The sequence below is a fragment of the Lissotriton helveticus genome, chromosome 5_1 (assembly GCF_964261635.1).
Source record: "Lissotriton helveticus chromosome 5_1, aLisHel1.1, whole genome shotgun sequence".
Classification (NCBI taxonomy): domain Eukaryota; kingdom Metazoa; phylum Chordata; class Amphibia; order Caudata; family Salamandridae; genus Lissotriton; species Lissotriton helveticus.
In genome coordinates, this window is record NC_136065.1 from 1,936,995,613 (window position 1) to 1,937,015,767 (window position 20,155).

General features: G+C 50.3%; 1 protein-coding gene across 1 annotated transcript in view; it reads left to right on the plus strand.

Annotated features, from left to right (window-relative positions):
* Positions 1-20,155, plus strand: part of SKAP1 (src kinase associated phosphoprotein 1) — a 1,469,988-nt gene that overhangs the window by 1,149,445 nt on the left and 300,388 nt on the right. Inside the window, exons 5-7 of the mRNA XM_078645553.1 lie at positions 17,976-18,056; positions 19,000-19,083; positions 20,020-20,144. Coding sequence (XP_078501679.1) covers positions 17,976-18,056; positions 19,000-19,083; positions 20,020-20,144 — 290 coding nt within the window. The remainder of the gene's footprint in view (positions 1-17,975; positions 18,057-18,999; positions 19,084-20,019; positions 20,145-20,155) is intronic.

The following is a 20,155-nucleotide window of genomic DNA, read 5'->3' on the forward strand; positions in this document are numbered from 1 at the left end:
GAACTACTGTACCTTTACACTGCTTGTCCTGGAACGTCCGAGGGCTCAATGATGCTAAAAAATGTAGAAATGTAATTGCATATTTAGATCGCCAACAAATACAGATTGCTATGCTACAGGAAACGCACTTGAAGCCACAGGGGCGTTCTACCTTTGGTTGTAAATGGGCTGCTACTCGATCATTCTCGTCCTACTCCTCATATGCTAGGGGGGTTGTCATCCTGGTTAAACGAAATGTCCCTTTTCAGGTATGTGGAGAATTGGCGGACAAGGAAGGCCGCTATGTAATACTCTGGGGGCGATTAGGCCGCGACACGGTCACGTTGGTTAACTGCTATGCCCCGAATGTTGACGTGCCCTGTTTCTTTACTGTACTATGGGGTAAGATCATGGACGTTGGTTCCCGCCACATCATATGGGGAGGTGACTTCAACATGGCGCTGACTCCACACTTAGATAGGGCTGATGGTGTGGCAATTTACAAACCCAGATCGCGAGAGGTGTTAGAAGGGGTGCTCTCGGAGGGCAGTCTACTGGATGCCTGGAGACAGCTGCACCCTGGCCGCATGGAGGGCACACACTTCACTTCTCAGACTGGCACCTGGGCGCGCCTTGATTACTTCTTTTTGACTCGTGAAACAATGCCTGGGGTGAACGCGGTGACTCACCTCCCGCGAACCTATTCAGATCACAGCCCGGTGCTGCTGTCGGTTTTACTACCAGGCTGGGATTACCCTCGGATGCGTTGGCGGCTGCAACCGACGGCCTTGCTGGATGAGGTTTTCCGGATTGAACTGGGGGATGAGATCGCTGCTTTCTTCCCTCGGAACAAGGGCTCTGTTGCATCCGTCGAGACTATCTGGGAGGCATTCAAGGTCACAATTAGGGGCCACTGCATGTCTAAGAGCTTTGGGGTGCTGCGTGACATACAGCGTACAATTCGGAAGCTTGAGGTTGAGTTGAGGGCCTTGGAGGCGAGAATGGTGGAGGGCGATCACACTGCTGCACACGCTGAATTCAGGGACAAACTCACACAATATGAAGATGAAGCGAACAGGGAGACTAGGTTCAGGAATAAATATTGGCAGGCGAGGAAATATTGTGAGGGCGATAGACCCGGCAAGGCACTGGCTATATTGACAGGCCCGCCGCGAGTGGACAATACTGTCCTTGAAGTGGTCAATGGCCAAGGGCATGCTGTCAGAGACTCGGACGACTTGTTGGATGCCTTTGTATCCCACTATAGCGCCCTATACACCACAGTCACCACTCCTGACGTCCAATATGACGATTTTCTAAATGACATAGCATTATGCTGGTTAAGCGATGTCGACAGGCAATTCCTTGCTGCCCCCTTTGAGTTGGAGGAAATAAGGGATGCCATCATGTCGTTGCGTAATGGGAAGGCACCTGGCCTGGACGGCCTTCCCGCTGAATTCTACAAAACTTATGTGGATGTCATGGCCCCGGTCCTCCGTGAGGTTTTCACGGAGTCGCATGAGGACGGTGTCCTCCCCGGTTCCATGCGCGAGGTCGTCATTACCTCGTTGCTGAAGCCTGGTAAAGCTCCCACGTCCTGTGACTCGTATCGCCCCCTGTCGCTCCTTAACTGCGATGTTAAGATCCTGGCAAAAGTCCTAGCCACCAGGTTGTCTCTTCTTATGACCCGGATAGTGCTACCCGACCAGTCTGGCTTTGTCCCTGGCCGCTCCACCTCGCATAATCTGCGCACCCTTTTTTCCCTACTCCATACAATTCACCCTGACATCCCTGTCGCAGCTATTTTCTTGGACGCTTCTAAGGCATTCGACTCTGTTGAGTGGCCTTATTTATTTGCTGTTCTGACCCGCATGGGCTTCCCCACCATCTTTGTCTCCTGGATCCGTCTATTATATACCCGGCCTACAGCCAGGGTGCAGATCAATGGTCATCTCTCCACGCCGCTCGATATCTCCAGGGGCACGCGGCAAGGGTGCCCATTGTCCCCCCTATTGTTTGCGATTGCTGTCGAGCCCCTGGCCTGCCGGCTCCGCCAGCTCCATGGTGAGGGAGCGGTTCGCTGCCTCCAACGCCAAATTGATGTCTCCTTATATGCGGACGACATGACTCTGTTCGTTAAAGACCCAGTACACAATCTGAACCCTCTACTCAGAGAATTTGTGGTTTTTGGCCGTTTGTCGGGGGTTCAGATAAACTGGACGAAATCCCAATTTTTTCCACTCACTGCTGCTGTACCTGACTTTCCCCTGGATTACCCACTGGAGCGCTGCGGGTCTGATCTTAAATATTTGGGCATACAGATCTCGAGAGATAAGGATGAGATTCTTCGCTCTAATTATGGGGTGGCTGTAACAAAACTCACTGCTCTGGTTGACCGCTGGATCGCCCTGCCCATCTCCATGGCAGGAAGGGCTTCCCTGATTAAGATGGTGGTGCTCCCGCGCTTTCTCTATCTTTTTCTTAATATCCCCTTTTATCCGGGAGCCTATTTCTTCAAGACACTGCGATCTGAGCTGTGTCGCCTTTTCTGGGGTGGCAAGGGCCCGCGACTTAAATGGTCACTACTGATCCTGCCGTACGATAAAGGGGGGTTTGACCTTCCGGACTTCGAAGCCTATTATCTTTGTGCACAGGCACATTATGCATACCACTGGCTTCGCCCCACCCCCTTTATGCCTCAGCTGGCGGTGGAGGACTGGATTGCCGACCCCCTGCCATTGCAGGGTCTACTGCACTGTCAGCCCTCCGCCATTACGACGCCTCACACGTCGGTCACGTGTACTGTTGATGCGTGGCGACGGCTGGCTAGGAGATTGCATTGTGAACTTTTATACTCTCCCTTGCTGCCACTAACATATCATCCCGAGCTTGCACTCCTGCAGGAGAAAGGCTTCCAGCGCCTTTGTGCGGCCCTGAAGGTCATGAGCTGGGGGGACATGTTTACTGGGGGCCGATTTAAACCCGCTGATGCATTCTTCAAGGATCATGCGCGCACCCCTCTCGAGGTGTTTTATTATCTGCGACTCCGCCAGGGCATGCGGGCAATACTTCCTGACTACCCTGCGGAACCTGCCGTCTCGCCTCCGCTTCATTTCCTGCTGAACTCGAGTGATGGTTCACATTTGGTCTCGGGAATGTACCGCCATATCCGCACGGATAGCCCGCAGCCTGTGACCCCTGCGAGAGCGCGTTGGGCTGCGGAACTAGCAATTGACATCACTGAGGACCAATGGATATACTGCTGTACTCTTACGGCTCGTATATCGGCGAGCAGTAGGCTCAAATTGATTCATTATAAGTATTTACAGCGATTATACTATACCCCTGTCAAAAAATTTAAGTTTCATTTAGCCGACTCAGATCGCTGCGACCGCTGCCGCGCGGAACATGCAGATTTCTTGCACCTTGCCTGGGAATGCCCCCCCTTACAGGACTACTGGCAGCAAGTACATGCTGCTCTGGAATCCATGATTGGGTCGTCCATACCACCTGACCCGCTGCTCATACTGTTGGGGCACACACCACACATTCCTTCACTACACAGAAAGTTTGTGGACATTGCGCTCCTTCTGGCAAAGAGGCGCGTGGCATGCAGATGGGGGCGTGGCAGGGCTCCCAAGTTCAAAGACTGGCTTGCTGATATGACACACAGTCAGGATCAGCACACGACATTTGCTGACCTCCTTCCCGTATCCAGTAGGCCGAGAGACATTTGGCAGCCCCTGGTAACCTATCTTCTAGCCCAGACCGCGTGTGATGCAGTACCACCGGGAGCTCCCACTGGTGCTGATATTGATGGCCTGGTGTAAGATGCCTCAGCCAACTGATTATATGCATTGTCCCTGCTAGTATGTCTGCTGCACTGTCCATCGAATGCATTTGCTGTGATGCCCTCCTGTCACCTCTGTGATGAAATACTGCTGTTGCTCTGGTGTATCTCTGAATGTTTTTTGACCCCATGACGTCTTTTGTATTACCCCTGTGATTGTACCCTGTGATTGATTACCGCTGATTTACTCCTGTTTCTGATATATGACTTGCATGTTACTGCATTGTAGCTGCCCGAGCCGTTTAGAGATAATTCAATGTACTGAGATTCCTGATCCCACTTTGTTGTTGATTTATGAACCACAAGCACTGACCGTTGTACTGTCGCCCTGAATGTACTGTCTTGTTTTTACTTGTTACAAAAACTCCAATAAACAAAGTTTTCGAAAAAAAAAAAAATCCTGCCCAATCCTGAACGCTCACCTTCCTTTACCTCTCCTCATCACTGAAACCTCAAGCCACCCTCCGCTCCCTTTACCTCTACCAACCCTTAATTGTTAAGTCATTCCCACATCACTTTCCCTCTACCCACCCCTGAGCTCTAAAGTCACCTACACCTCCCTTTACCTCTACCAAGCCCTGAACCCTCAAGTTTCCCTTACTTTGCTTTACCTGTACCCTCTTCTGAACCCTCAAGTCACCCTCACCTCCCTTTACCACTACCCTCCCCTGAACCCTCAAGTCACCCTCACCACATTTCACCTCTACCCACCCCTGAGTTCTAAAGCCACCCTCGCCTCCTTTTGCTTCTACCTACCCCCGAACCCTCAAGGAACCCTCACCACCCTTTATCTCTACCCACCGAACCCTCAAATCACCCTCACCTCCTTTACCTGTACCCACTTCTGAATCCTTAAGTCACCCATACCTCCCTTTACCTCTACCTACCCATAAATTCACTTTTTTAAATAACATAAAAGTATGCTACATAGAAAAAGACTTACCAGTGTGGTAAAATACTGAATGGTTAAGGTACAAATACTTACCTGTGTGGTAAAGACTGTACGTTCAACGTCCTGTATGGTAAAGGCTGTAAAATAAAGGCTGTTTCCCCTGGGGCAGGACACTTGCCTTCACCATATTGCGGCTAATATTTTGGGGGCACTGTTGGTTGATATATGCCCTTCAGTATGTTTGGCGGACACCTTCACCTCTTTTACAGTTTGCACCCTCCATCCCCTACACCCTATACTCCAAGTCTCACCCGAGACAGCGCATGCATTGTCGCATGTGGGAACTTTTGTTTAATTACAGGGGGATTAGAGCCTGCCCATTGCTTACCGTTGGTTGGCTTCATCAACACTGTCATTTCATTGCTTCACTGGTCAGCAAGTGCCAGCTTCATTTCCTCTTTGTGTGTTTGTCTCTACCTTGGAGCATGGCCCAAATACTGCTTCCATTGCCCAGTGTCCTTCCACTGGTCGCTGCTTTCAGAGGTACTTTATGTTCCCTTTTAGTTGTACCCCCTTCCTACCTCCCTCTCATGCATTTTTACTTGCCCCCTCACACTCTCCTGCTGCATTGTTGCTTGTCTGGTCTACCTCTCCCTCGTTGTTGCCTGCCCCATTCTGCCTCTACCTATTCTCCTTTGTTGCTTGCCCCCTTCTGTCTCGCCAGAAAACCCCCCACAAAAGACACAAAAACGGGTTTAAAGATGCAACCGGCGCTGCGCTTCCTGTTCTGCATGGTCTTTTTAGTGCTGTCTTCATGGGACCAAAACGGGGAACTTCAGCTCAGACGTAGGATAATTAAAAAAAAAAAATGTGACAGCAGAGAATAATCCCATAATTAGAAAACTGATGACTGGTACTTGGGGTCAGCGCCGGCCGCATTATAGCAATTATTTTCCTAACTTTGCTGCACAGCAACCATGCTGCTGTACAACATTTCTAAAAGAAATTGACAAAGCCATTAGCTCTTCCATTGGAGAGACCTATTGGCTTTGCCATTGTTTTGTTTAGGTTTGCCTTAATGGCCCTCACACCAGTGGTAGCAAGTTAATGCATATAGTGCATAAGAAGGGGATAGGGATGGCTGGTTTTACAATTGGTTGAGAGGGAGGGGCGTGCAAACGGCATGCCTGAGGAATGCAGTGTGATCTGGTGCATACTGTTTGCTCGGGGTCGGCTGGCGCTCGAGGATACAAAGTGCAGTTTGCACAGAGCACGCTTTGAGACAGACCTTTGTTTTGATAGCTAGGTGAACCATATCAACTAGTAATGCTCCTTTTTCAAAGCAGGGTTCTGGCTGTTCGATCCCTTTCTCCTCTACAAAGGAGGGTTTGTTTCCTGAAAGCAAAAATAAATACAGGCTGATATTGAAGCAGAGTGAGATAAATAGATTCGTTTTAAAGCAGGAATATGAAACCAGGGCATTGAAAGGACCTACTGTATCTTCTGAAAGGGAACTAATAATTCAAAGTAATGTGGTCCTCAGCTCTGTTGGGCTAGTAAACCCGATTCAAATGGGAGTTTACGCCCTAAATAGGGTTAAACAATGTACACAAATTTCACACTTTATTCCACACACAAATTTTGCTGAACGGTACAGGACAGATATGAAGTGTTAATAGTGTTATGCCCATTAGAAGTGCGGAACTCTGAATGGCAGGTAATACCGCACTCTACGATATGTGTATTAGCCGAGTGCGGTAACAGGCCACTTGTAATGAGACCCTGTGTGTTAAGTTAATCGCCATCTTGTTTCCAAATGCTAGCACATTTTTAATTTGTTTAAAGCAGAAATGAAATGCTGCTTCAACGTGTTGCTGGATTGTTTTATGTGTGCTAGAAATCTTGATACCACGATTTCATTTAACAAATACATTCTGGGAGTGGTGTCTTTACTGGCTTTAATAGAAGCAATGCTCTTGGTGGCAATACATTTAAGGTGAGACTCTTGGCCAGTTTGTGATGTTTGGTGCACATGGAATGATGTGCCAAACCTAAGTGTTTCATATGATAGTGTTTGTTAGCTTATAGGGGCTTAGGGACCTCCCATTTCTTGCCACTGGTTGGCTTCATCGTCACTCTCATTTCCTTGCTTTTCTTTGGTTAGTGCTTGCTATATTCACTTCCTGGTTGTTATGTTAGGAGTATTTGTAAAGTACATTATCACCTGCAAGGGTATCCTGACCTAGCCCTGCCTATGGTTGGTTGGTTAATTGAGAAACCAGGCCTTCAGCTTATTGAGGAAGAGAGGAAAAGGCTCTGATATGGATTAGGAGGCCGTTCCACGCTTAAGGAGCAATGTAAGTGAATGCCCATCCTCCTGATCTGGTTCTGTGTATGCGTGGGATTTGTGCGAGTAGGAGTCCTGCGGAGTGGAGGTGTCTGGGTGGATAGTTGAGAGATGAGACTGCTCAGGTAGTTTGGGACTAACTCATGTAGTGCCTTGAATGTGTATGTGACAAGTTTAAAAAGTGGTGTGATGTGACTTTTGTTTGGGAGACTGAAGATGTGTCTGGCTGCTGAGTTCTGGATAGTTTGTAGTCTTTTGATGAATTGGTTGGTGATCCCAGCATAGAGGGTGTGCCGGTAGTCCAATTTTTCTTATGACTAGGGTGTGAGTTACAGTTTTTCCTGGTATTGCTTGGGAGCCATTTGGGGGAGCTTCCTCTGCATCTTCACAGTATGGTGGCAGGATGCAGTGAAGGCGTTGACTTGTGTGGTCATGTCCAGTTTGATTTTGATGATGATTGAGTTACCTGGTGTGGATCCGAGTTCAGCCAGTCACCTTTTGGAGTCCCTTGGTGAGGTGTTCTTGCTAAAGATCACTAGTTCTATCTTGTCGATGTTGAGCTTGAGAGTTGGCTTTCAGTTAGCGTCTTTGGTCACGCAGGTGGTGAACTTGTTTCTTGTGTTGGTGGTCTTGCCTGAGGGAGAATGTACGAGCTGCGTGTCGTCTGTGTAGGAGTGGTTGTTGATGTGTGCACGGATGACATTGGCTAGAGGGATCATGTAGAGGCTAGAGGGTGGGGCTGATTGATGAACCTTGAGGCACTTTGCAGCTGAATTTGTGGGCTTTCAAGGAGTAAAGTGCCAGGCTGACTGCTTGTGTTCTATCCGCTAAGAAGAGTAGATCCAACAGAGAGCAAGTCCTTGGATGCCAATCTCTTGCAGGTGCCTAATGAGGATGGGGTGTGAGATGTAAATCTTTTGCAGGCGGCGTCTAATGATGATGCGGTGTGAGACCGTGTCAAATGCTGCAGAGAGGTTCGAGAGAATGAGGACCGCTGTGACTCCTCTGTCAAGGATCAGAAGGTCTTGTCTGTGGTGGCGGTGAGTGCTGTTTGTGTGCTATGGTTGTGCCTGGATCTGGACTGCATGGCATAGAGGAGCCAGTGGTTGCTAAGGTGGTGGATGAAGCATTAGTTGATTAGTTTCTTTGAGACCTGGCCTGGTAAGGTAGTAAGGTCTGTATGGTTTCTTGAACAGGCGTGTGACAATGTCATGTTTCCAGGTGTCCAGAAATGTGGCTGTGTCGATGGAGGTATTGGTGATGGATGTTAGTGCTTTGTTGATTGATAGGAATCCTTTAGTGAAGGTGCAGTGGGGGTAAGGGTAAGATGTGGCCTCTGATTGTATTGTCTTCATGGTGGCAGTGGTTTAAGACGGTGGTAACTGGGGCCACAAGGTCAGGTTTTGATCTTCAGTTGTAATGGTAAGCTGAGTTGAGAAGATAATGGCATCCCTTTGAGGTTCAAAGTTGTGCTATATGGAGGTGATTACGTTTCAGAAGAATTCCCTTGCAAAGGTCTGGGAGGGGGTATGTTGCTGTAGGTAGCAGGAGGCGCCTTGAAGTCTTTAATGATGGCAAAGATTTTCCTGCCAGTGTTTGTGTTGGCGCTGATGTGTTCTGCAAGACCTTGAGCTCTACGTCTGTGTCTGCTGGTGATAGTGTCTTACTGCGGATTTGAAGAGGTATTCTTCCGTGGTGTCTTGGTTTGTTCTCCATTTGCACTCCAGTTGCTTGCAGTGGTGTTTCACCAGCCTGAGTTGTTTGGTTTACCAGCTGGCCTGTGGTCAGGCTTTTGCCACTGAGTTGCCCTTGAGGGGAGTTGTTGGTGTTGGTTGTTGTTTTTGTTTTTTTCAAGGTGTTGGCGCATGCAGTAAGTAAGTAAGTAATATTAGCATAGTTAGTTAAAACCATTGCAATTCATCCTTAAAAACATCCTTAAAAACAATACTTGAGTAAAATTACATTCACATAAAATGTATATTTATAATTCCTATCAAAAATTCATGAGATTTAATATATGTTAGGGAAAATTACAATAGTAAACATATTGTTCTAAATGTCCTCTGTAAGTTGTGGCAAGGGACAAGTTCCAGTATTCTCTTTTCTTCCACCTTCAGTATTTGATACTGCGTGGAATACCGGTAAGGGATTCTGCTTTGTTTGATAACCTCTAAAAACATGACGGTCAGTCAGTTTTCTGCATCTTTATTTCTACCTCTTTCAAGAACTTCACCAAACTGCAGTTCAACTGGCGCATGCAGGGATCCCGCTATTGAGAGTCTTGATGGCTTTCGGCAAGTTGCAAGTGTGGTTGGGCTGGTGCGCGAAGAGGGCGATAGCCTAGTCCTCTTCTGTGATGCTTTTCCAGCTGTGATGGATGGGTCCGGTGGTGGTAGGTCTCGGGTAGCATGGGATAGCAATGCTGAAACTGACGGGGGCATGGTCTGTCCAGGTCATAGTTGCTGGCTTCTTGGCTGTGATGTTGCTGATCAAGGAGAAAATCGTGTCCAATAGGTGTCCGCCAGTGAAGGTGAGTGTGGTAATGTGCCGGGCGCGGCAAGAGTCTGTGCAGTCTTCTAGGTGACAGTTAGGATGTATGTTTTTACCTCCCATGCAACATGGCCAATGACTGCTTCCTTTCCAAGTGCCTTTCCACTGCTTGGGCTTCCATGGCTGAAAGTTAAAACAAAATAAAAATAAATTAAAAGCACTAGGACGTGGCCAGCATTGGGTGCGTATAGCATTTTTTTTTTATTGCTGACTGGAAGGCAGGGCTGGAAGCATCTACATCCTCCAGCTTGCACGTCCTCCTTCCAAGATGCCTCCTGCCACCATTTTTTTGTTTTTAAAGAAATTGATGTGACGCAGGCAGTGCTGACTGAGTCATAGCACTTGTTTAATTTGAAAACTTTTAACCATTTTGCCGAGCAGCAGCACTGCTGTGCAACATGGCTTAAAACATTAGGGACGCCTATGTGAAACCTATTGGCTTATGTTACCGTGCAGCCCGCCCCCTCTTTCCATGCAGTCTCTTCACTCTGACTTTGTGGTATCCCCTCTCTCACCCTGCAGTCTCTTCTCTAAGCCTTTAGCCTTTCTTTTGTTGCCCAGTGGTAATTTGCCCTGCCTTGCTGTCTCCCTTCATCTTTTGGCCTTCCCACTCTCAACCTGCGGTCGCCTTTTGCCCTGCATTCTCTCCTCTCTTGCCCTAATGTCTGCTGCCTTTCTTATCCTGCTGTCTCCACCTCACCCCTGCCCCGCAGTTACACCTCTCTTTTCCTCTTGTTATATCCTCATCTTCTCTGCAGTCTCCCTTCTTTCTCGCCTTCCGTCTAATCTCTAGCTATGAAGCCTCTCCTCTCACTCTGTGATCTCTCGACCTGTGGCCTTCCCTCTCTCATCCTAAGATCTTCCCTCTCTCATCCTAAGATCTTCCCTCTCTCATCCTAAGACATTCCCTCTCTCATCCTAAGATCTTCCCTCTCTCATCCTAAGATCTTCCCTCTCTCATCCTAAGATCTTCCCTCTCTCATCCTAAGATCTTCCCTCTCTCATCCTAAGATCTTCCCTCTCTCATCCTAAGATCTTCCCTCTCTCATCCTAAGATCTTCCCTCTCTCATCCTAAGATCTTCCCTCTCTCATCCTTAGATCTTCTCTCTGTCACCCCGTCGTCTTCTCTGTCACTCTGTTCTGATGTCTCCTTCATTCAGTAGTCGCATCGCAACTCAATGGTGTCCACGTGTTTCGGATTTGCCGGGTCAGTCCCGGTTTTTGGCGAGCTGTCCGGGCAGATTTCTGCAAATTTAGCACGTGTCCCATTTTTCCGAGGGTCAACTGAAAGGAGGGAGGTTCATTTATATGAATTTACAGGGAGGACTTGTTGGCAACTCTTATCGGAAAGCAATTTAATTAACACAAATTATGTAAGTTTAAAAGACGCATTTAATGAATCCCCTTGGTGCCTTGTTGTCTGTGTCTTTGAGTTGATGAGTGGTGTTATTTATATCATTCTGTGCACCCCAGGTTGATGTAAATTTGTAGTATTTAATTTTTTGCTAAATTTTTGTTTTTCTGAATCTGGTCACACTACCCTTTTATTCCGTCTCCTCTTTCTCGCCTTATGGTCTCTCCCCTCTCGCCCTGCAGACTCCCCTCTCTTGCCCTGCAGTCATTCCTCTCTCTCGACCTGTGGTTTCCCCCCCCCCCCCCTCTCTGACTGGGTTATCTCCTCTGTATCCCTCTGTCTCTTGTCCTGCGCTCTCCTCCTATTATTTTCTCGGCCCTCTCTCACAATGCGAACTACCTCCTTTTAACCTAGTGCCTTCCTCCTTTGCCATTTTTCTCTACACGCCGAAAAGCGCTTCGACGCTTCGTCTGACGTAGTAAGCGCTATATAAAATACTTCCAATTACCATTCTCTTGCCTCGCTTGTTGCTTTGTCCTCTGCTGGTTCTTTTTAGGCCCTCTCAGCACAGATCATCTCATTCTTTCTACTGGGAATGAATAAACATTGATGAATAAAGAAAGCAGGGCTCCGCGTACGGTCCTTTGATTAATACTTAGGTGTTCCAGTTCTACTCCCACATTGCTAAGGTGCGCGGTCCTTTCTAGTTGTACTACCTGTATGTAACTATGGCTGGAATATTCACCTGTATTTACTGTTTGAGATGGTTTGGGGTGATTCAAAAATGAATATTTTAAAAAAGTACTACAGGAGTTGTCTTTTAGGTACTCCAGACTGCCTTAGAGAATGGGCCGATTCTCTGTCTTGGGGAGTGTGGCCTGTTCTAAGCGCTTTACTGCCTCACCCTTTATTAACAGGCAGATGAAGAGCACCCTTTAGATTGACTGAATGACTATACCGAGATGCGCTCTCCATGTGCCCGCCCCGAATTGCTCTCTCCCTCGCGTAGTTTTTTTCCAGCTCCCCATCCCGCTGTCACTTTTTGTGTTTATTTTGCGCTTCATGCTACAAGATTTTTTTTGTATTTATTTACCGATCTAAGTGGTATTCGCCATATTAGCACCAATTAGATTTAATCAATCAATCAAGCTACTGACAGCAGGTCAGTGCTATACAAATCTCTGTTAACATAGCATAACCTCGCCTGTATGTGAACCTGTGACCTGCAGGTGAGACGGAGCTCCGCAGCAGCTGCCTTCGCCGGCTGAGTTGCCTTGCCGCGCTGCCTTGCCGCGCGGCAGTGCTCTGGGATGGGTATGCACGGTTCGTGGCTCAAGGACGAGCCTCGGGCAGGGAGGGGCCGCGCCGGAGCCTGGCAGTCCTGCCGCCCGGCCGCAGACATGCGAGCCGCGGCCTTGATTTGCCAGCGCTTGGGGGGCCCGGGCTTTACCCCATGGCGCTAATGAAGTGAGGGGAAATGAGATTACGGAGCGGAGCAGAGTTTATCACGCCTCCTCCCGGCCCCAGTAATTCAATTCGTGCGGCCTCGCGGATGGGAGGCTGCCAGCGTGGACCCCCGGCCCCGCTGGGCCTCCGAGCGCCGCCATCTAAATAAAGGTTGAATGCGGCATTCATGATGCGCTGCCCCCAGCGTGGCATCGGAGCGGCCCGCGCGCATTCATGTAATATTTATATGGCCTGCATTCTGCCCACGGACAGGCACCCCAGTGCAGGGGGCGCAGGCTGCCTGCCTGCCACGGGCCCTCCCAGGGACCCCAGTGCAGTACCAGCGTTATTAATGTTTCTTTTAACTAGTTAAAGAGTTTTACACAACATTACAAGCCGCCTGGGCCGTTTTAGGCCTCTAGATGCAAGAACGCAACAGAATCAGGATGATAGTGAGGCGAGAAAGTGACCCCGAGGACCTTGGAATCCAGCCGGATGCACAGGGGGGCAGAGATCACCCTCCTCAGGCCGTGCAACGCTCAGGTTGGGCAGAGATCCACCCTCAGGCCATGCCAGGCTCAGGTTGGGCAGATATCCACCCTCCTCAGGCCGTGCTACGCTGAGGTTGGGCAGAGATCCACCCTCCTCAGGCTGTGCCACGCTCAGGTTGGGCAGAGATCCACCCTCCTCAGGCCGTGCTACACTCATGCGGGGCAGAGATCCACCCTCAGGCTGTGCCAGGCTCAGTTGAGCAGAGATCCACCCTCCTCAGGCCGTGCCACGCTTAGGCGGGGCAGAGATCCACCCTCCTCAGGCTGTGCCACACTCATGCGGGGCAGAGATCCACCCTCAGGCTGTGCCAGGCTCAGGTTGGGCAGAGATCCACCCTCCCCAGGCCGTGCCAGGCTCAGGCGGGACAGAGATCCACCCTCCTCAGGCCGTGCCAGGCTCAGGCGGGGCAGAGATCCAGCCTCCTCAGGCCGTGCCAGGCTCAGGCGGGGCAGAGATCCAGCCTCCTCAGGCCGTGCCACGCTCAGGCGGGGCAGAGATCCACCCTCCTCAGGCCGTGCAAGGCTCAGGCGGGGTAGAGATCCACCCTCCTCAGGCCGTGCCACGCTCAGGTTGGGCAGAGATCCACCCTCCTCAGGCCGTGCCACGCTCAGGTTGGGCAGAGATCCACCCTCAGGCCGTGCCACGCTTAGGCGGGGCAGAGATCCACCCTCCTCAGGCTGTGCCACACTCATGCGGGGCAGAGATCCACCCTCAGGCTGTGCCAGGCTCAGGCGGGGCAGAGATCCACCCTCCCCAGGCCGTGCCAGGCTCAGGCGGGACAGAGATCCACCCTCCTCAGGCCGTGCCAGGCTCAGGCGGGGCAGAGATCCAGCCCCCTCAGGCCGTGCCAGGCTCAGGCGGGGCAGAGATCCACCCTCCTCAGGCCATGCCACGCTCAGGTTGGGCAGTAAATTGAACACACGGTTGTGTAACTCAGGTTCAACAGTTTACTAAACCGAGGGTTGTGCGCTGAGATTCAGTTCTAAGCTGACGTCTTCTAAGGTCATTCCATGGTCTCGGGCCCCGGATCCCAGCAGATCCTCCTCTGTACGGGTCCTCCTCCATCTTCTTTGCACATATTCCTCCCACCTCTGTTTGGATCTGCCTGTGTCTGGATCCCTCTCCCTCCTCTGTGCAGATCTTTCTCTGTGTGGATCTGACTGTGTGTGGATCCCTCTCCCTTCTCTGAGTGGATCTGCCTCTGTGTGGATCCCTCGCCCTCTTCTGTGCAGCTCTTCCTCTGAGCGGATCTACCGCCCTCCTTTGCACGAATCTTGCTCCTGCCTCTGTGCAGAACCTCCACGGTGTGGATCTTCCTTGAGGATCCCACTCCCTCTTCTTACGGATCTTACTTCCTTCTCTGTGCCGATCCTCCTCCCTCTTCTGTGGGCCACTGAATCTATGGAAGTTTGCTCCTTGGTTGGAGAGTCTGTTCTGGGCCACTGGATGGGGAGAGTCTGCTCTGCGCCATTGTATCGGTGGAGAGTCTGCTCTTAACCACTGGATCTGTGGAGAATCTGCTCTGCACCACTGGATCTATGGAGAGTCTGCTCTTGGCCACTGGATCTGTGGAGAATCTGCTCTGCACCACTGGATCTATGGAGAGTCTGCTCTTGGCCACTGGATCTGTGGAGAGTCTGCTGTGGGCCACTGGATATGTGGAGAGTTCTGCTCTGGGCCACTGGATGTGTGGAGAGAGTCTGCTCTGTGCCACTGGATATGTGGAGAGTTCTGCTCTGTGCCACTGGATGTGCGGAGAGAGTGCTCTGGGCCACTTGATCTGTGGAGAGTCTCCTCTGGGCCACTGGATCTGTGGAGAGTCTGCTCTGGGCCACTGGATGTGTGGAGAGAGTCTGCTCTTGGCCACTGGATATGTGGAGAGTTCTGCTCTGGCCCACTGGATATGTGGAGAGTCTGCTCTGGGCCACTGGCTGTTTGGAGAGCCTGCTCTTGGACACTAGATCTGTCGAGAGTCTGCTCTGCACCACTGGATCTGTGGAGAGTCTGCTCTTGGCCACTGGATCTGTGGAGAGTCTGCTGTGGGCCACTGGATATGTGGAGAGTTCTGCTTTGGGCCACTGGATGTGTGGAGAGAGTCTGCTCTGTGCCACTGGATATGTGGAGAGTTCTGCTTTGGGCCACTGGATGTGTGGAGAGAGTCTGCTCTGTGCCACTGGATATGTGGAGAGTTCTGCTCTGTGCCCACTGGATCTGTGGAGAGTCTGCTCTGGGCCACTGGATGTGTGGAGAGAGTCTGCTCTTGTCCACTGGATATGTGGAGAGTCTGCTCTGTGCCACTGGATGTGTGGAGAGAGTCTGCTCTGGGCCACTGGCTGTTTGGAGAGCCTGCTCTTGGACACTAGATCTGTCGAGAGTCTGCTCTGCGCCACTGGATCTGTGGAGAGTCTGCTCTTGGACACTAGATCTGTCGAGAGTCTGCTCTGCGCCACTGGATCTATGGAGAGTCTGCTCTTGGTTATTGGGTGTTTGGAGAGTCTGCAATGGGCCACTGGTCCGTGGAGAGTCTGCTCTGGGCCACTGGCTGTTTGGAGAGTCTGCTCTACGCCACTGGATCTGTGGAGAGTCTGCTCTGGGCCACTGGATCTGTGGGGAGTCTGCTCTGGGCCACTGGATCTGTGGGGAGTCTGCTCTGGGCCACTGGATGTGTGGAGAGAGTCTGCTCTGGGCCACTGGATCTGTGAAAGAGTCTGTCTGGGCCCTGGATCTGTGGATAGTCTGCTCTGGGCCACTGGCTGTTTGGAGAGTCTGCTCTTGGCCTCTGGATCTGTGAAGAGGCTGCTCTGCGCCACTGGATCTATGGAGAGTCTGGTATTGGCCACTGGATGTTTGGAGAGTCTGCTTTGGGCCACTGACTCTGTGGAGAGTGTGCTGTGGGCCACTGGATCTATGGAGAGTCTGCTCTTGGCCACTGGATCTATAGAGAGTCTCCTCTGGGCCACTGGCTCTGTGGAGAGTCTGCTCTGGGCCACTGGATATGTGGAGAGTTCTGCTCTGGGCCACTGGATGTGTGGAGAGAGTCTGCTCTGGGCCACTGGCTGTTTGGAGAGCCTGCTCTTGGACACTAGATCTGTCGAGAGTCTGCTCTGCGCCACTGGATCTATGGAGAGTCTGCTCTTGGTCATTGGGTGTTTGGAGAGTCTGCTCTGGGCCACTGGTCTGTGGAGAGTCTGCTCTGGGCCACTGGCTGTTTGGAGAGTCTGCTCTGGACCACTGGATCTGTGGGGAGTCTGCTCTGGGCCACTGGATCTGTGGGGAGTCTGCTCTGGGCCACTGGATGTATGGAGAGAGTCTGCTCTGGGCCAGTGGATCTGTGAAAGAGTCTGGCTGTGCCACTGGATCTGTGGATAGTCTGCTCTGGGCCACTGGCTGTTTGGAGAGTGTGCTGTGGGCCACTGGATCTAAGGAGAGTCTGCGCTTGGCCACTGGATCTTTGGAGAGGCTGCTCTGCGCCACTGGATCTATGGAGAGTCTGCTATTGGCCACTGGATGTTTGGAGAGTCTGCTTTGGGCCACTGACTGTGTGGAGAGTGTGCTCTGGGCCACTGGATCTATGGAGAGTGTGCTCTGGGCCACTGGATCTATGGAGAGTCTGCTCTGGCCCACTGGATATGTGGAGAGTCTGCTCTGTGCCACTGGATGTGTGGAGAGAGTCTGCTCTGGGCCACTGGCTGTTTGGAGAGCCTGCTCTTGGACACTAGATCTGTCGAGAGTCTGCTCTGCGCCACTGGATCTATGGAGAGTCTGCTCTTGGTCATTGGGTGTTTGGAGAGTCTGCTCTGGGCCACTGGTCTGTGGAGAGTCTGCTCTGGGCCACTGGCTGTTTGGAGAGTCTGCTCTGGACCACTGGATCTGTGGGGAGTCTGCTCTGGGCCACTGGATCTGTGGGGAGTCTGCTCTGGGCCACTGGATATATGGAGAGAGTCTGCTCTGGGACAGTGGATCTGTGAAAGAGTCTGTCTGTGCCACTGGATCTGTGGATAGTCTGCTCTGGGCCACTGGCTGTTTGGAGAGTGTGCTGTGGGCCACTGGATCTAAGGAGAGTCTGCTCTTGGCCACTGGATCTTTGGAGAGGCTGCTCTGCGCCACTGGATCTATGGAGAGTCTGCTATTGGCCACTGGATGTTTGGAGAGTCTGATTTGGGCCACTGACTGTGTGGAGAGTGTGCTCTGGGCCACTGGATCTATGGAGAGTCTGCTCTGGGTCACTGGATCTTTGGAGAGGCTGCTCTGCGCCACTGGATCTATGAAGAGTCTGCTCTGGGCCACTGGATGTTTGGAGAGTCTGCTTTGGGCCACTGACTGTGTGGAGAGTGTGCTGTGGGCCACTGGATCTATGGAGAGTCTGCTCTGGGCCACTGGATCTTTGGAGAGGCTGCTCTGCGCCACTGGATCTATGAAGAGTCTGCTCTGGGCCACTGGATGTTTGGAGAGTCTGCTTTGGGCCACTGACTGTGTGGAGAGTGTGCTGTGGGCCACTGGATCTATGGAGAGTCTGCTCTGGGCCACTGGATCTATGGAGAGTCTGCTCTTGGCCATTAGATGTTTGGAGAGTCTGCACTGGGAGCCTGCTCGTGGGTGTCTGTCTGGCCTGCCTTCTGACAGACTTTGAGGAGGAAGGACTGATCATGACACTGGGTGTTGAACTCAAACCTTGTTTGGCCGGGAGCGAGTGCAACACTTGAGGTCAAGAATAAGGCGTGCGATATGCACTGAAAATTGTCTCTAGATTTAACAGACAGGGAGGCTGCTGTATATTGTCACAGTAGTCAGCTTTGAAAATCACCACAAGAGCACTGCCTGGGGGTAGAGGCTGCAAGTTAGAGGATAGCTCGAAGAAGACCGAGGTGGTAAAAGGCATATAGTTCCACATACTTGTGTCTGCCCGGTTCTTGCCCTCTCGTGTATTGTGTCCCTCTCCCACTCTGGCTCGATTGCACTATTTGGCACACTATGACTCACCGTTATTTTTTCTGTTACTTTTAGATTTGGAAGACATTGGACTAAAAGGTGCACAAGAACTGGACTGTGTGGTGCTGCAGGGATACCTGGAGAAGAAATGCAGAGGTGAGTATCACTCTCAGGCGATGTAAGTGTTTATTCATTAACTTTTTGAGTGACAGATACATTTGGATTTAGAATTGAGCATAGCAAGCGGATGGGAGTACAGTTGCTTGGTATCGCTTTAGTTGAGAAGATATAGAGATGGTGGCTAGCAGGATGGGATTGTAAGTGGCGGCTAAAACAAAACAGTACATATATTCATCATTTGTGTAACTTTACATAATTAGTGAAATATTGATAATAAAATATATGGAGAAGGCAAAAATGTGTCAGACTGAGGTAGTTTATTACTAAATTCCTTGGGTGAGGTGTTTTTAAGTGTGTAGATTAAGCAGTGGCATTAAACCAATATTTATGGTAAAGAGATCTCCAGTAAAGAGGCCCGAGAAGAAACATAATCTCGATGCAATGCATAGAGTTTGTCTGTGGAACTAGGAATTTTGATTGGCCACCCTTGGGTATTGAGTAGAGGCACAAGGACTTGAGTGTGTCAATGGGTAGTTTGCTTTGAATCCTGAGACGAAAAGTTTGTAGAAGCCTCTTTGCTTAGATAACAACCAATTGAGCAGGGGATAGTACAACATTTTGGTACATTTATTACCTTATCCAGTCAGTAAAGGAGGGTTTGGGGAGACCCACTAGAAGGCTGCTGCAATATACAACTGCACTTAAAGATTATTGCCACAATCAGTGTTTTGTTTGTGTGAAGGGAATTTTAGATTGGATTTGATCCACCGCTCATATTTGCTATCTGCAGAAGTTCTGAGGGGTCCATGTTGGGACAGAGGAATTTGTGCACCTCCGCACAAACCGGGCAAAGCAGGGGATCAAAAAGTGATTGTCGAGGACTGCATATCAACAGAGCCAGGAACTGGGAAGGGCAAATTGCTGTCGTCCAGAGTGAGTACATTGCTGTGACCGCCATCTTTACTGGTTTTTCTCTCAGATCACGGTTTCTTTGGCTCCGAATGGCAGAAGCGATGGTGTGTCCTCAGCAAAGGAATCTTTTATTATTATGGCAGTGATAAAGGTAAGCATGGCGTTGACCACAGCACGCGTAATAATGTCTGTTACATAGACACATTTGACCGTTCCTCTGTGAATGTAAAGATTCTGAAAACAACCCAGAATCTCTATGGACAACAATCGACATTTTGCGCACATCGCTTTGCTGTGCACACGGTCAGACAGAACTCAAATAGTTTAATTATTCATTCCTTAAAGAATCCTTAATGGGGAATATTGCAATTTCCTGCATGAAGGAGTGGGAGAAGGCAGCCTGGTCCCACCAAAATGTGAAATTCCCATGGACCAAAATCTGCAACTTCTCTGGGCAAGGATGCGCTGCTTTGCGATGACTACCAAGCATTCTCGAAGAAGGGCACATGCTGAGCCCCAAGAGATTTAATACATTGTTTTTAGCTGTGAGTGGCCATGAAAGTAACTAGAGTCCATGGCAGCCCAAAAGCTGTGTTTTGTTCTGGAAACATCTGATGAGCGTTCATCCATTCGGGGGCTTCGCCAGCTGGATCTCCTGTGAATCCTGCATAGCGACTGGCTTTCTCGTTGGCGTCTCATTCGTTTCTAGAAGCGAACCTTTGGTGGTGTCTTTCAAGCTCATCAGATCCACTCCACCACTGCCACCACCGAATGTTTGTCCGGAGTCCTGTGATTTCCTGTGGCCCACGTCTCAAGGATGCCATACATAGGCTAGAGATGTGTATTATGCAAATAACCTGACACAACATGTCCTTCTTACACTTGTCACACTTCATGCAAGGTTCATCCATTTCACATTGACAAGGAATGAGGTGATGGTTTGGTGTTGAGCCAGAGGAAGCCTAAAACGCATTTCACAGCCTGGCCCACTAACATTTAAAAGGATCAAAGGTTAAGGACCTGCACCAGGGCTCGATTCCTCGCAAATACAGTCCTTCAGGTTCCCTTATTCTTTACTGTCTTGTAGGTAAGCAGCAAAAAGGCGCCTTTCACCTGAAACATTATCTCCTGAGAACTGCCCCTCACCTGCGCAAAGACTCCAGACGCGACTCCTGCTTTGAGCTAGTATCCTACGACAAGCGCACTTACCAGGTGAGAAAATA